Source organism: Cervus elaphus, chromosome 20, assembly GCF_910594005.1.
Source record: "Cervus elaphus chromosome 20, mCerEla1.1, whole genome shotgun sequence".
Classification (NCBI taxonomy): Eukaryota; Metazoa; Chordata; class Mammalia; order Artiodactyla; family Cervidae; genus Cervus; species Cervus elaphus.
Genome location: NC_057834.1, coordinates 100,929,019 through 100,945,348, shown reverse-complemented (window position 1 = coordinate 100,945,348; position 16,330 = coordinate 100,929,019). Strand labels below are relative to the sequence as shown.

General features: G+C 42.5%; 1 protein-coding gene across 4 annotated transcripts in view; it reads left to right on the top strand.

The window, feature by feature from the left end:
• DNAJC6 (DnaJ heat shock protein family (Hsp40) member C6) overlaps nucleotides 1–16,330 on the top strand; it is a 170,598-nt gene that overhangs the window by 97,735 nt on the left and 56,533 nt on the right. For all 4 annotated transcript variants that reach the window (XM_043877820.1, XM_043877821.1, XM_043877822.1 and 1 more), the window contains 3 exons: nucleotides 13,510–13,660; nucleotides 15,086–15,135; nucleotides 15,243–15,391. In XM_043877820.1, the coding sequence (XP_043733755.1) occupies nucleotides 13,510–13,660; nucleotides 15,086–15,135; nucleotides 15,243–15,391 (350 nt within the window). The remainder of the gene's footprint in view (nucleotides 1–13,509; nucleotides 13,661–15,085; nucleotides 15,136–15,242; nucleotides 15,392–16,330) is intronic.

The following is a 16,330-nucleotide window of genomic DNA, read 5'->3' as shown; positions in this document are numbered from 1 at the left end:
CTGCTGTGCAATGTCATCAAATGACTTGTAGTTTCATAGCTCATGTTATGTGCCAAATAGTACAGAAGTATTTCAGTATTTCAAAAGCCAGTATTTTTGATTCTGTGTGAACCTGAATATTAGTTGTGCAAACAGCATATAATTGCTCCCCATGTTGCATACCAGATTACTTCAGGGTGGGAAGAGGAAACCCCAGAACTATAAAGAGGTTCACCTCTGTTAAACACTCATGATTCTGGACTATCAAATGTGAAGAATTAACATGTGCTGTAGCAGAAGCTCTAGAAAGAGATTCTGTCCTTGTCACACATGTCCCTACTGTCTGTCTTCATCAAACCTGAAACTGAACAGCATGGCCTTCTTTTTTATTTTTATTGCTGAGGCTGCTTAACTCTGCTGGAGACAGCATTTTCGTGGCTTTATTCTTTTCATTCCCCAGAGCCACCTTGTAGCTATCATTTAATAAGTGTGTACAACACTCCAGGCACTGTGCTGAAAGTTTGTAGAACTTTGTCTTATATAATCCTCACTGCGATCCTATGTGAGATTCTATTAAAGCTTCCAGTTTGCAGATAAGGATATCAAGACCTTGATAAATTGTTTAATTTCAATAGGCTATATATCCAGCTAGTAGCAGAAGTTGACTCCTATCCCTGTTTTGACTTAAACACCGTATTTTGAGTGTGGTGGCTTTAAACCTTTGTTTGGCATAGGGTGACATGCATTTTTTTCTATGAAATTTGTTATCTCTAATCCAATCCTACCTTTTTGCCTTTTCATACTGTTCATGGGGTTTTCAAGGCAAGAATACTGAAGTGGTTTGCCATTCCCTTCTCCAGTGGACCACGTTTTGTCAGAACTCTCCACCATGACCCGTCTGTCTTGGGTGCCCTTCATGGCATGGTTCATAGTTTCATTGAGTTAGACAAAGCTATGGTCCATGTGATCATATTGGTTAGTTTTCTGTGATCGTGGTTTTCATTCTGTCTGCCCTCTGATGGAGAAGGATAAGAGGCTTATGGAAGCTTCCCGATGGCAGAGACTGAGGGGGAAAGAAAGAAAGATAGTGAAGTTGCGTGTGTCCGACTCTTTGCGACCCCATGGACTGTAGCCTACCAGGCTCCTCCATCCATGGGGTTTTCCAGGCAAGAATACTGGAGTGGGTTGCCATTTCCTTCTCCAGGGGATCTTCCCAACCCAGGGCTTGAACCCAGGTCTCCCGCATTGTTGGCAGACGCTTTACTGTCTGAGCCACCAGGGAAACTGAGGGGGAAACTGGGTCTTGTTCTGATGGGCGGGGCCATGCTCAGTAAATCTTTAATCCAATTTTCTGTTGATAGGCGGGGCTGTGTTCCCTCCCTGCTATTTGACCTGAGGCTAAACTATGGTGGAGGTAATGAAGATAATGGTGACCTCCTTCAAAAGGTCCCATGCACACACTGCTTCTTTCAGTGCCCCCAACCCTGCAGCAGGCCACCACTGACCCATGCCTCCACTGGAGACTCCTGGACGCTTATGGGCAAGTCTGGGTCAGTCTCTTGTGGGGTCACTACTCTTTTCTCCTGGGTCCTGGCATACACAAGGTTTTGTTTGTGTCCTCCACGAGTCTGTTTCCCCAGTCCTGGGTAAGTTCTGGTGGCTCTATGGTGGGCTTAATGGTGACCTCCTCCAAGAGGGCTTGTGCCATACCCCAGTCTGCTGTACCCATAGTCCCTACCCCTGTGGCAGTCCACTGCTGACCCATACCTCCACAGGAGACACTCAAACACAGTGCTGTCTCAGTCTCTGTGGGGTCTCTGGGTCCTGGTGTGCAAAAGGTTTGTCTGAGCCCTCTGGTTACTGCAGCCATGAAACTAAAAGATGCTTGCTCCTTGGGAAAAATGTTAGAACCAACCTAGACAGCATATTAGAAAGCAGAGACATTATTTTGCCAACAAAGGTCCGTCTAGTCAAAGATTTGGATTTTCCAGTAGTCATGTATGGATGTGAGAGTTGGACTATAAAGAAAGCTAAATGCCAAACAATTGATGCTTTTGAACTGGGGTGTTGGAGAAGACTCTTGAGAGTCCTGTGGAATGCAAGGAGATCCAACCAGTCCATCCTAAAGGAAATCAGTCCTGAATATTCATTGGAAGAACTGATGGTGAAGCTGAAACTCCAATACTTTGGCCACCTGATGTGAAGAGTTGACTCGTTTGAAAAGACCCTGATGCTGGGAAAGATTGAGGGCATGAGAAGAAGGGGATGACAGAGGATGAGGTGGTTGGATGGCATCACCGACTCAATGGACATGAGTTTGAGTAAACTCCAGGAGTTGGTGATGGACAGGGAAGCCTGGCATGCTGCAGTCCATGGGGTTGCAAAGAGTTGGACACGACTGAGCAACTGAAATGAACTGAATCCAATTCACTGACTCATTTGTATGAGAACTGAATTTATAAGAATTAAAATAAAAATTTCTGATTGTTTTAGAAAATCTTACTACTTAAAAATCACATTGACATACATGATCTCATTTGATCTTTTTGACACCATGAGACATGTAGGGAAGCTTTTTTTCTTAATTTGTTCCAATTTGCAAAGGCAGAAGCAGCTTTAAAAGAGTGAAAAATCATGTGTAGAGTCACACAGATTTTAAGTGAAAAAATTAAGTCTTCAGTCTAAGATCTCTCTGCCCAAAGTCCATCCTTTTTTCTTTAAGATTCCTTGAACTGAGATGAATTGGGAATGATGTTTAATCAGTCTTTGATTTTAGAAGCCAAGGTAGCAGGCTTTTTCATGATATATCTAGTTGTTATCCCCATGTGATCCATTTCTTGAATGATGGAAGCCAAGAATTTGAAGAATCTGCTATAAAACAAGGATGATAAAGCCTTCTGTGGTGATGGCACTGGTTCTTTGCCCCCTTGCCAAGTATTGAGGAGAAGAAAGAGTATTTTCCTAGCATAGGGGCTAATGGTGCCTCTCTTCAAGGTTCCTTTAGTTTTGGGAATTTCTATCCCAACTTTGTAGAAGCCAGGAAAGGACATTTGTAGTTTCACGGCACTTAGATAAGTACAAAGGAAAATGCCCTGTTGGTGCAAAAGAATGTGAATATGAAGAGATAAACATGTCAGAATTTAGGTGATCAGTTATTCCTCATACTGGCTGATCTTGAACACTTTGGAATGATTCATAATGACTATAAGTGAATGACAAAGACTTTCCAGAGATGGGAAACATGATGCTGTGTAGAAATGTCTTTGTGGAGGCCCAAAGAACCCACTGTGGAAGGCTGATGTCCCAGGAACTTTAACTGTTACCAAGAGTCGTTTGCCATCTTTTCCTTGTTCTTAATGTACTGGATTATCTTAACAGAGGTGAGACAGTTACTACCATGATGGAGCAGGTCTTAGGTCTTAGAAAGAGAGTCAAGTACTGAAAAATGTTCATGGTAGGTTCCCAGCCTGATTGGAGTTAAAGATCTCTATAGGGCTACTCAGGGGCTTCCTTGGTGGCTCAGACGGTAAAGAATCTGCCTGCAAATACTCAAGGGCTTATGGGCAACATATGCTTATATCTCACAGGCTGGGATTAGAAACTCCTGTGTGACTGTGAACTACTATGCATTATGTGCAGAGGAGGGAGGTCTCTACGTCTATCGAAGGGCAAACTGAATTTTAATGTTGGATCACTTGGCTGTTGTCTTTATTTTATATAACATATTTTAAGTTATAAACCTAATGACTATAAATTACAGAAAGCTTAGAAGTTATAGTCTAGCAACAAAAAAATCACTTATCACTCTCCCACTTAGATATAATTGCTGTAACTGTTTTGAAAATGTAGCAGCTTGGACTTTTCCTGGTGGTCCAGTGGTTAAGAATCTGTGCTTCCATTGCAGGGGGCCTGGGTTTCATCCCTGGTTAGGGAGCTAAGATCCCACATGCATTGAAGCATAGCCAAAAAATAAATATATTAAAATAAAATTGAAAATGTTGCAGCTAAGAGCCTGAACTCTGGAGCAGCCTGCCTGAGTAAAATCCTAGTTTACTAAGTGTGGGACTTGGGGTGAGTCACTGATGTTTTTTTGCTTCAGTTTCTTCCTGTGGAAAATTGAGATAGTCTGGTATCTCCTTCATAGGATAGTTGTGAAGACTAAATCTCTCTATAAAGAACTTGGGGCTTCCCTGGTAGCTCAGCTAGTAAAGAATCTGCCTGCAATATGGGAGACCCCTGGTTTGAATCCTGAGTTGGGAAGATTCCCTGGAGAAGCGATAGGCTACCCAATCCAGTATTCTTGCCTGGAGAATCCCCATGGGCAGAGGAGTCTGGCAGGCTACTGTCCATGGGGTTGCAAAGAGTCAGACATGACTGAGCGACTAAGCACAGCACAGTATAAAGAATTTGAGCTTCCTAGTTGGCACCATGGTAAAGAATCTGTCTGCCAATGCAGGAGACACAGGAGACTTGGGTTCAATCCCTGCGTCAGGAAGATCCCCTGGAGTAGGAAATGGCAACCCACTCCAGTATTCGTGCCTGGGAAATCTCATGGACAGAAGAGCCTGGCAGACTACAGTCCATGGAGTCACAAAGAGTCAGACATGACTGAGCACACACACTGCCTAAAGAGTTTAGATTGGTGCCAGCAATTCAGAAAGTTTGAATTGCTGTTATTTTTATTTTATGTTTATTAAATCATCTGAATTCTTTCTCTAAACTCAAATATTTTTCTTTTGCAAAAATTAGATTGTACTGTGCATTTTTGTATCCTCTTTATCTCTCATTTAGCCTTTTGTCATGAGCATCTGTACTCTTCTACAAAGTGATGTTAATAGCTAATTTAATAACTAGGAACTAGTTACATTCTTAGAGATAGTCAACCAATTTCTTACTGTGGGACAATACATCCTTTATTGTCTCTTGCCATTGTAAGCAGTAACTCAGTGAACATCTATTTTTTTTTTTTTTTTTTGGCTGCACTGGGTCTTTCTTCATTGCAGCCTGTAGCTTGCAGGCTTCTCTAGTTTCAGCACTCAGGCTGTCTTACAGCAAATGGGCTTAGTTGCCCCATGGCTTGTGGGATCTTAGTTCCCTCACCAGGGATCAAACCCACGTCCCCTGCATGGGAAGGCAGATTTTTAACCACGGAAGTCTCAGTGAACATCTTTTTGCATAAATATTTGCATACCTTCTTTTTCTTTTGGTGACGGTACTTTATGAAGGAACATCCTTTCTTAGGGGTAACCAAGTGAAATTATATGCAGCCTAGAGTGTCATAAGCATATTATATATATTGCATTAGCAGTGAAAGCATATATTGGGAATGCCTACTGTGCATTATGGACTTTACAAGATAAGGCCTCTGTCAACATCTGCCTTCTTATTTCACAATGTTTCTCAAGGTGTTTTGTTCACAGCTAACAAATCAATTAGGTGTTTATGAAAAATACCCACACTTACTTTTCTTATATTTCTAGTCACATTAAGGCAGTTAAGACCAGCCTTAACATTTTTCTGGTCTTCTTAGTAGTCATGTATGGATGTGAGTTGGACTATAAAGAAAGCTGAGTGCAGAAGAATTGATGCTTTTGAACTGTGGTGTTGGAGAAGACTCTTGAGAGTCCCTTGGAATGCAAGGAGATCCGATCAGTCCTGGGTGTTCATTGGAAGGACTGATGTTGAAGCTGAAACTCAAATACTTTGGCCACCTGATGCGAAGAGTTGACTCACTTGAAAAGGCCCTGATGCTGGGAAAGATTGAGGGCAGGGGGAGAAGGGGATGACAGAGGATGAGATGGTTGGATGGCATCACCGACTCAATGGACATGAGTTTGGGTAGACTAGAAGTTGGTGATGGACAAGGCGGCCTGGTGAGCTGCGGTTCATGGGGTTGCAAAGTGTCGGACACGACTGAGCAACTAAACTGAACTGAGCTGAAAACTACATGTATTTTTTAAATTCTAAATAACTATCAGTTCAGTTCAGTTCAGTCACTCAGTCGTGTCCAACTCTTTGTGACCCCATGATCGCAGCACGCCAGGCCTCCCTGTCCGTCACCAACTCCCGGAGTTTACTCAGACTCATGCCCATCGAGTCGGTGATGCCATCCAGCCATCTCATCCTCTGTCATCCCCTTCTCCTCCTGCCCCCAATCCCTCCCAGCATCACGGTCTTTTCCAACGAGTCAACTCTTCGCATGAGGTGGCCAAAGTACTGGAGTTTCAGCTTCAGCATCAGTCCTTCCAATGAACACCCAGGACTGATCTCCTTTAGGATGGACTGGTTGGATCTTCTTGCAGTCCAAGGGACTCTCAAGAATCTTCTCCCAACACCACAGTTCAAAAGCATCAATTTTTCGGCACTCAGCTTTCTTTACAGTCCAACTCTCACATCCATACATGACCACTGGAAAAACCATAGCCTTGACCAGACGGACCTTTGTTGGCAAAGTAATGTCTCTGCTTTTTAATATGCTATCTAGGTTGGTCATAACTTTCCTTCCAAGGAGTAAGTGTCTTTTAATTTCATGGCTGCAGTCACCATCTGCATTGATTTTGGAGCCCCCAAAAATAAAGTCAGGCACTGTTTCCACTGTCTCCCCATCTATTTCCCATGAGGTGATGGGACCAGATGCCATGAGCTTAGTTTTCTGAATGTTTAGCTTTAAGCCAACTTTTTCACTCTCCTCTTTCACTGTCATCAAGAGGCTTTTTAGTTCCTCTTCACTTTCTGCCATAAGGGTGGTATCATCTGCATATCTGAGGTTATTGATATTTCTCCCGGCAATCTTGATTCCAGCTTGTGCTTCTTCCAGCCCAGCGTTTCTCATGATGTACTCTGCATATAAGTTAAATAAGCAGGGTGACAATATACAGCCTTGACATACTCCTTTCCCAATTTGGAACCAGTCTGTGTTCCATGTCCAGTTCTTACTGTTGCTTCCTGACCTGCATACTGGTTTCTGAAGAGGCAGGTCAGGTGGTCTGGTATTCCGATCTCTTTCAGAATTTTCCACAGTTTCTTGTGATCCACACAGTCGAAGGCTTTGGCATAGTCAATAAGGCAGAAATAGATGTTTTTCTGGAACTCTCTTGCTTTTTCGATGATCCAGTGGATATTGGCAATTTGATCTCTGGCTCCTCTGCCTTTTCTAAAACCAGCTTGAACATGTGGAAGTTCTCGGTTCACGTATTGCTGAAGCCTGGCTTGGAGAATTTTGAGCATTACTTTACTAGCGTGTGAGATGAGTGCAATTGTGCGGTAGTTTGAGCATTCTTTGGGATTGCCTTTCTTAGGGATTGGAATGAAAACCAACCTGTTCCAGTCCTGTGGCCACTGCTGAGTTTTCCAAATTTGCTGGCATATTGAGTGCAGCACTTTCACAGCATCATCTTTCAGGATTTGAAATAGCTCAACTGGAATTCCATCACCTCCACTAGCTTTGTTTGTAGTGATGCTTCCTAAGGCCCACTTGACTTCACATTCCAGGATGTCTGGCTCTAGGTGAGTGATCACACCATTGTGATTATCTGAGTTGTGAAGATCTTTTTTGTACAGTTCTTCTGTGTATTCTCGCCACCTCTTCTTAATATCTTCTGCTTCTGTCAGGTCCATACCATTTCTGTCCTTTATTGAGCCCGTTTTTGATCATCTCAAATCTTTTTTGGACTGATACTTAGCATAAGGAAATGAGCAAACAGCTGACTAATAGACCTGTGGGAAGAGACTCTCTCCCAGGAGAGATAAATTTGATGTCACTCCATGAGTAAGAACAGGTCAAGTCATAGCCACGGTGAGTTCTCATGACTTGGGGGAGATAGGATGCTGTTTCTAGTTTCCTAAACATTAGGAGTCCCAAGAAAAACTTGTTTATCACATCCTTAGACGTGACACGGGGGCAAAGGGCAGTTCTCTTGTGCTTATCTTGGGTGGGATTAGATTTTATAATGAAAAGACATCACATAACAGGATCCTACCTGGAGCCTTAGGGGCACAGACCTGGACTCTTTCTCCTTGGTGGCATTCTCATGCTCTCTCAACTCTGACCTCCCGCCCTCTTAGATCTTCAAATCTCCAAAGACTTGTTCTACACCCAGGGTGTGTGTTCTTTGCATGAAGCATTTAGAAAAGTGTTAGAGGTGGCAAGATCTGGATTCCTAAGAATGCAGACTCTTTCAACCATTTAGTGCAAGGATTAAAAAACTTTCTCTATAAAAGACCAGATAGTGAGTACATTAGATTTTATGAGCCATAAGGTCTCTATGACAACTCCTCATCTTGGCCATCGTAGCATGAAAGAAGCCATAGACACTGTGTAAATGAATGAATATAGCTGTGTTCTACTAAGACTATACTTATAAACATTGAAATTTGACCTTCATGTAGTTTTTAACTGTGTTTAACATTATTCTTCTTTTGACTTTTTTTTCAATCACTTAAAAGTGGTAAAAGCCATTCTTATTTCACAGACTGTGTAAAAACAGACAGCAGACTGGATTTGGCCCATGGACTGTGGTTTGTCAACCCCTGATCTATTAGTCACTGTCTTCCTTCTGTATGTCACTGTTTCTCTCTTTGTTATGTCTCTTTTCGAAGACTTTCTGCTTTTCCTCTTAACAAGCTGAGTCTCCAAAATCCTTTTGAGATTCTGTGCTTCTGACACTCACATAGCTCATTAGGGAAAGCCAAAATACCCTCCTCAAAGCCCTGTAACGTCAGATAGTGTCTTTCTTTTCTTTTTTGTGTCCTGGTTAGTTTGACATATAACTTGGGTAGATAGAGGTTACAGACGTTGTAGCTCTGCCAGATGGTTCTGGTTTCTGCAGGGTTCCAAGGCTCTAATGAACAGAGCATGCAGCCTGAGTGATGGTAAGAGCCTGATTTTTAGATAATCAAGGATATTTATATCTTTTAATAGGTTGATGTCTTGGAGTTCTATTCCAGCATGAAACTGAGAGTCAGAGAGAGGTCTGAATAATCACTTTGGTGTCATCTCTTAGAACAATAATACATGAGAAGGGTGTTCAGGCTGGAATGGTAACTTGGGATGGAAATGGGGATTTATCAGCATATGTTGCTCTATCCTTGCTGTATTTAAAATGAAAACACAATGCAGATTTTTATGTGTGAGTCTGTTTAAAGGGAAATAACATGGCCTTTTTCTTACAGAGGCAGAACACAAGAGAACATTCTTAGATCTGTGGCCCTAGCCCTCGCCTGTGAGGAGCTGCTCGTTGGACTGGCTCCTGGCAATTATGCAGGGCTGTGCAGCAGTGGGGCGACAGAGGCTCAGCTGCCCGAGTAATGAGATTGGTTTGGTTGGTCTTGACAGATGCAGTGATTTGTGAGAGGGCTTGTTGGGAGGACAGCTGCTGCTGAGAGCAGCCAGATGAAAGGCAGACGTATGGGAGGTGGAGAGGAGCAAAGAATTGGAGAGGGATGGCTGTGTGTGAGGCAGGTGAGGATCCCCCTGAATACAGCTGTTGAAACTGTGGACTGGAATGGGGCTGTGGGGGAGTGTGAGATGGGAGAAGCGGCATAGACTTTGGTGCAGACTTGGGCTTGACTCCCTGGCTCTGTTGCTCATTAGCTGAGATCTTAGGTGAGTTGCTACCCCTGTTTGAGCCTCTGTTTCTTTGCCTTTGAAATGGGGATAGTAAGCACCCTCCTCATCTCCCACAGCGTGAAACTGTACTAGCATAAAAGTCCAAGTGGAGTTTCTGGTGCTTGAGAGAACTCGGTAAGTGGTAGACATTACAAGTGTTTATTCATGTGTCTGTTCATCGATTGTTCTTTGCAATTTCTAATAGAGCCTTGTTTTCAAATAGATGGCTAATGGTGACTTGGCCATCAAAAGCTCTTGTGATCAAGGGATAAGCACATCACAGTCAGCATGTATTTATAGGTATGTGTTTGAACTCCTGCAGCTCATAGGAGTTTAGTAGACATAGTGAAGTATGGTTTAAAAGAACAACTACCTGGCCAGTAAACACAACAAAAGATACCTCCTCTTCTGATAATTAGGGAAACCACAAGTAAGACCAAAAGGAGATGTTGTCTCATTCACCAGGTTGGTAAAAATGCTAAAGTCTGACCATACTAAGTGTTAAGGAGAATGCAGTTTGAAAACATGAAAAGCAATGTTAATGTATTACCTATGGATACCTCCATATGTAAGAAAAGTTTAAAGAAATTATTTGGAATGATAAATATCAAATTCAAGATAGTATTAGGAGAATAAAGAGGGATACATTTGTCCAGGTTGCCTAGGGCTCAAATCCCAAACTCTGCCCAAGACTTACTAGCCGATGAGCTGTATACCACCCTTAGACAAGTGGCTTAACCTTTGTGCCTCGGTTTTTTTGATGTATGAAATGGAAAAATAATATTATCTACCTTATAATTATGCTTCTGGGATGAGTGAGCATAGGTAAGATGTTTAAAATAATACCTAGCAAATAGTGCTGTATGTGTTAACAATTCAGGGTTTTATTACATGAATATTTTATTATTCTCTGTTTTTAAAAATATAAAACACTGCAATTTTAAATTTATAAATATTTCAGTATTATAAAAGATAAGGACTACATGTAATATAACTACAATATCATTATTATACCTAAAATTAACAATAAATCCTTAATGTTGAATACCCAGTTAATTGTTCAAATCCTTATTGCCCATAAATGTCATTAACTTTTTATTTATTTATGTAATTTTTTGGCTCTGATGAGGGCTCCAACCCATGTCCGCTTCAGTGGAAGCTCAAGAGTCCCAACCACTGGACCACTAGAGAATTGTCATTAACTTTATATGGTTTGTTTGGATTAAGTTCCATGCATTGTACTTGGTTGATTGGTCTTTTAAGACATTTTCACCTATAAATTCCTCCTCCAACTTTCCTTTTTCTGGCAGTTAATTTTTAAGTTTTATTGAGGTATCACTGATGTATAAAACATCACCATATTTAATGTATACATCTTGATGAGTTTAGATATATGCATATAGTCATGATACTATTACTACAACCTCCAAAAATTTTCCTGTGTTCTTTTGTGTGGCTTGCTTTTTGTTTTGTAAGAATACTTAACATGAGATCCATCTTCTTCTTCTGTTTGTTTTTAAATTTTCTCTCCAGACTTTCCACAGACACATTTAACCATTGTCCACATGCATGTATCTACCTGTCACTTAAAATAACTGATCAGGTTGGAACATAGATGTGCATCCATCCCCCTGTCCTGAGGGAGGTATGAAGGGAAACTTAGTCAGCAACAGAGTCAGAGTTACAGAGGTTTGCTCCTGTAAGCTAAATAAGTTCCTGTGTTCTACTATACCTGAGATCCAGAGATCTATCCTCTTAACATATTTTGAAGTATACAACAGATACTGCATTTAAAAAAAAAAAAAAAGAAGAGATGCCATTCTTGCCCTTTGTCATCATAGAGTTGAAAAGTGAACAAAGATGAAAAAAATAGCAACATGGGAATTTCAGGGTGCAGCATAAAAACAGCATAGCTGCAATCTGTTGACTCCTTAATATAGTGGGTACTATGCTAATAGTTTAAGATACACTCATTTAATGTTTTCTGATGAAGTAGGCATTATTTTTACCCAAATTTTATAGATAGCAAGAAAGAGGCTTAGAAAGGCTTCCCAAGTTCTTACAGTTGGGAATAGCAGGGCTGAGCCAGAACCCAGGTGACAGGGACTCAGACTCGTACCTGCTGGTCTGTACAACCTGCCTGGCTGTTGTTTATATTAGCTTCCTCTGCACAGATTCCTACCTCCTTCATGGATCAATCTTGATAAGCTAAGTTATGCCATGGTAAGAAACAGTCCCCAGATGGGATCAGGGTAGCTTCTAGTCATAAAGGGATATTCCTCATTCATGCCACATATTCATCAAGGGTCAGCTGAGAGCTCTGCCACCAGCTCCTTACTCTGGGCCCCAGGAGTCCTGGATAGAGGAAACAGTCTCAGACCTTGCCAGCTGCTGTGCAGAGAGAGAGAGAATATGAGAATGAGAACTAACGAGAACTAACAGTTCATGCTCCATCCTGAAAGTGATACATAACACTTCCACTCACAAATCATCGAGTGCTGGTTTTCAAGCTAAGCTGATTTTGTCAGTGGCGAGGCATCACTGTCAATGGACATGAGTTTGAGCAGGCTCTAGGAGATGACGAAGGACAGGGAAGCCTGGCGTGCTGCAGTCCATGGGGGTCACAGAGAGTCGGACACGACTGAGGGACTGAACAACAAGGGTCATCTTTGGCTGTCATAACTGGGGGTGGGGGGTGCCACTGGGAGAACTCTAGTGACTAGAGCTCAGGGATGCTGCTGAACGCCCTACGATGCACAGGGCAGGCTTCACGCCCCCACCGCCTTCCACCACCACACACGCAGCAAAGAAGTATTTATTTGGCCCCAGTGTCAATAATGCCGAGGTTGAGAAACTCTGGACTAGAGCCAATCACAAAGAACAGAAAGTACAATTTTATGGAAATGTCAGGGAGGAGAACCTGACAAACTGGGCACATAACACCAATGATGACCTTCTGTGCATCCTCAGGCCCAAAAGCTGTTATAAAGGCCCTTCAGAAGGTATTTTCCCAGGATGGAATTGAGCTATTACCTTATGGGATAGCCAAGGAAGGCATCTTCTAGCAATGTTAACTCCATCAGTGGCCAGAGGAGGCCCTCAACTCACTGCTCAGTCAACCGATGCTCTTTCTTCCTCAGCGCGGCCTGATAGAAGCTTAATTCAGGCCACATATGCAATTTAAAATTTTTTAGTGTTCACATATTTTAAAAAGTAAAAAATGATAAAATTAATAGTATAATCTTCAATTCAGCATATCTTAAAATGCTGTCATTTTAACATGTCATCATTGTAAAAAATGTATATTTTACATCATTTTTACTGTCTTTGACACTGGGTATGTATTTAATACTCACAGCATGTCTCAGTGTGGACTAACCGCATTTCCAGTGCTCAGTCGGCACCTGTGGCTACTGTATTGGATGTGTGCAGCTCTGGGGGTTTCTGCTCAGGGACTTGGGGAGGGAGTTTCCTTGGTCTCCTTTGAGGAGCGGCAGCACTTATTGATCAGTCAGTAAGTTCTGGGAGTGTGACATAACTTGCAGAAATATCTGTCCCAGACTCCCAAAGATGGTCTGTGTATGTTCCAGGAACAGAGATTGGTTTCTTCTGTGTGTGTGTGTGTGCATGTGCATGCATGTGTGTGCGTGCTCAATTGCTAAGTCGTGTCCAACTCTTTGTGACCCCATGGACTGTAGCCTACCTGGCTCCTCTGTCCATGGGATTCTCCAGGCAAGAGTACTGGAGTGGGTTGCCATACCTGGGAGATTCCTTCTCCCAGGTATCTTCCAGACCCAGAGGGTGAACCTGCATCTTCTGCATTTCCTGCATTGGCACGCAGATTTTTTTTTTACCATCGAGCCACTGGGAAACCCGTTACCTCTTTTTCTGCTATTACCTCTTTTTCTGATTTCTGTTGGCAGGTACCTCGTCTCCAGACATGGAGCCCAGCTATGGCGGAGGTCTTTTTGACATGGTGAAAGGAGGGGCAGGGAGGCTCTTTAGCAACCTAAAGGACAACTTGAAAGACACTCTCAAAGACACGTCTTCCAGAGTTATACAATCTGTTACCAGGTATGTGCGTCCTTCCCTGTACGTTAATGGACTTTGCGCCCCCAGAGGATCTGGTTACCTGCCAACTGCTTATCTGGCTCAAAGACTCTCAATTTTGTGATGTAATTGCTTGGGGTCTGATTGAGGAATGCCATTGAAGTCATCAGATTGAGTCTTTGAGAAGCTACAAGCATAGGCTAGGAAGACTTGGCTCACTGGTATATTAGAGGATAGTGGTTACCACCCCTGGCTTTCAAATCCATCATCCTGGATTCTAATGCAGTACCTGCCCTTGTTAACCTAAGGCACATTAACTAACCTCTTGGAGCTTTACTTTTATACTCTGCTAAGTCCAACTCTTTGCGACCCCATGGACTCTAGCCTACCAGGCTCCTCTGTCTATGGGATTCTCCAGGCAAGAATACTGGAATTGGTTGTCATTTCCTTCTCCAGGGGATCTTCCGGAGCCAGGGATCAAACCCAGGGGTAGAACCTGGGTCTCCCACATTGGAGGCAGACACTTTAACCTCTGAGCCACCAGGGAAGCCCCCCAAGATTTATGTCTTTAGTGGTTCAAGAATTAAGTGAGATAATAATGCACATGCAATCCAAGTAAGCAGTACTTATGGATTGTATTCAAAACAGAATTTGGTTTTTATATTTTAATAGCCCTTTAAAATTTATTTACTGGGAGAAGTTTCCTACCCTTCCCCTGTATGAAACTTTTACAAGCGGGCCATATGAATTCTTTTTTCAAAATTAGGAATTAGAAAGTTCTAGGGTTCCTTTAAGTTATAGTGTGCTATACTATGCTAAGTTACTTGAGTTGTGTCTGACTCTTTGTGACCGTATGGACTGAAGCCCACCAGGCTCCTTTGTCCATGGGATTTTCCAGGCAAGAATACTGGAGTGGGTTGCCATTTAGTTACCATATGTAGTTTTAAAGCAGAAATCTATACGTGTAGTGCAATATATTAATCAGCATTTTAATTTTTGTTCAAATATAATTTTATCCTTTACTTTCAATCTCCAACTAGCACCTTATAGGCCTCAAAAAAGGGTCTTTTGTTTTTCCGCCATGACTTCCTCTTCCACCCCCTTGCTGCTGACACTTAGGGGAACTGTTTTCCTGTAGGTGAAGAGGCTGAGACAATCAGTGTTAATAAATAAGCAGTGTTTTCTCTTCTGAGATAGATTCTGTTCATGAAGTGGCATCTACAAAGGGTTTTGGGGTACCCCGTTTGGAGGGGTAGATGTGGGCTCCTGAGGGTGTGGGTTGTCTTCTGTCAGCAATGCTTCCTTGTTAGAGAGAAGATGGCCTTGAGGGAAATCAAAATATGGCTACCGGATGGAAATGTCCCAGGATATGATGTGCAGGTGACTGAGAGCGAGATCTTGGGATATTTGGATCATTTTAATGAATGCCCTTTCCTGTTTTGCTTTTAGCTACACGAAGGGAGATTTAGACTTCACTTACGTTACCTCCAGGATTATTGGTAAGTTCCTCACGTTTATTGACGGCTCAGTGGCTCAACTCTCAACTGTTGCGCATTGTGACAGCAGGCCTGTTTAACCTATTTTCTTTCTGTGTTAACCTTCCCAGTGATGTCCTTTCCTCTGGACAGTGTTGACATAGGATTCAGGAATCAGGTTGATGATATTCGAAGCTTTTTGGATTCCAGGCATCTTGACCACTACACGGTGTACAATCTGTCGCCCAAGTCTTATCGAACTGCCAAGTTTCACAGCAGGGTAAGGAATTTTAGACCTGATCACAAGGTTGAAGACGTAACAGGGTATTTTACCCTCAAAGAGCTATGCTCAAAGCCTTTGCCCCTAGGCACTTGGAGCTGAAAAACTATATACTGTCTACACTTCTCTATCTGTAAAATTCGAATTAGGCTACTATAAGATATTCTGAAGCTTTTCCTTGGGTGAGGACGTTTGCAGGAAAGTCTCTCTGTCAATGAGGTACCAGCTATTTGGGGGCCTCAAATCAGCTGTGACTGGTTGCTCGGTTGTTAGGGCACGTTGCTGTGTGGCTCAGTGAAGACTGGACTGCTCCGTAGGGCAGTTGGAGACCCTTATACTGGGGCACTAATGGCGCCTTTCACCCTTCCTTATTGCTGCCTTGGCGTCACATTGAAGCAGTGTGGTGGGACCAGTAGAGACACACCAATTTTAATGGAGATAGCTTTCTGACTTTTGATAGAGGCACATTTTTCATAAGTGAGGTAAAGCACGTCAACAGTCCACACTGTGGGTCTGGTGATGCGATTGCTCATATTTATAGTGGTGACACCGGCAGCAACATTTTTAGAGCATTTGCAGTGTGCCAGGAACTTGACATGCAATATATGATTAATTCCCTCAACAGTCCTCTGAAGTAGATGGAGAAACTGAGGTCCAGAGAGGTGAGGTAACTTGCCCAGGATGATAAGCATGGGTTCTTAGCCATTACTCTGGGCTGACAGTATTACCTGGAAAACTGATGCATCCTCTCAAGAAGCTTTTGGGACTGGGCAGAGAAAGAGTTCTAGTTTCAGGCTGGTTAAGGATCAATGAGAGCTGGCTTTGGTTTGAATCTGATGCCAAGTCTAATATTTCTCGCCACTGAATTCGATTTACTCACTAAAATAATAAGGCTTTTTCTCTCTCAAGAACACTTTCAAATGTCTCAACTTAGCCTTT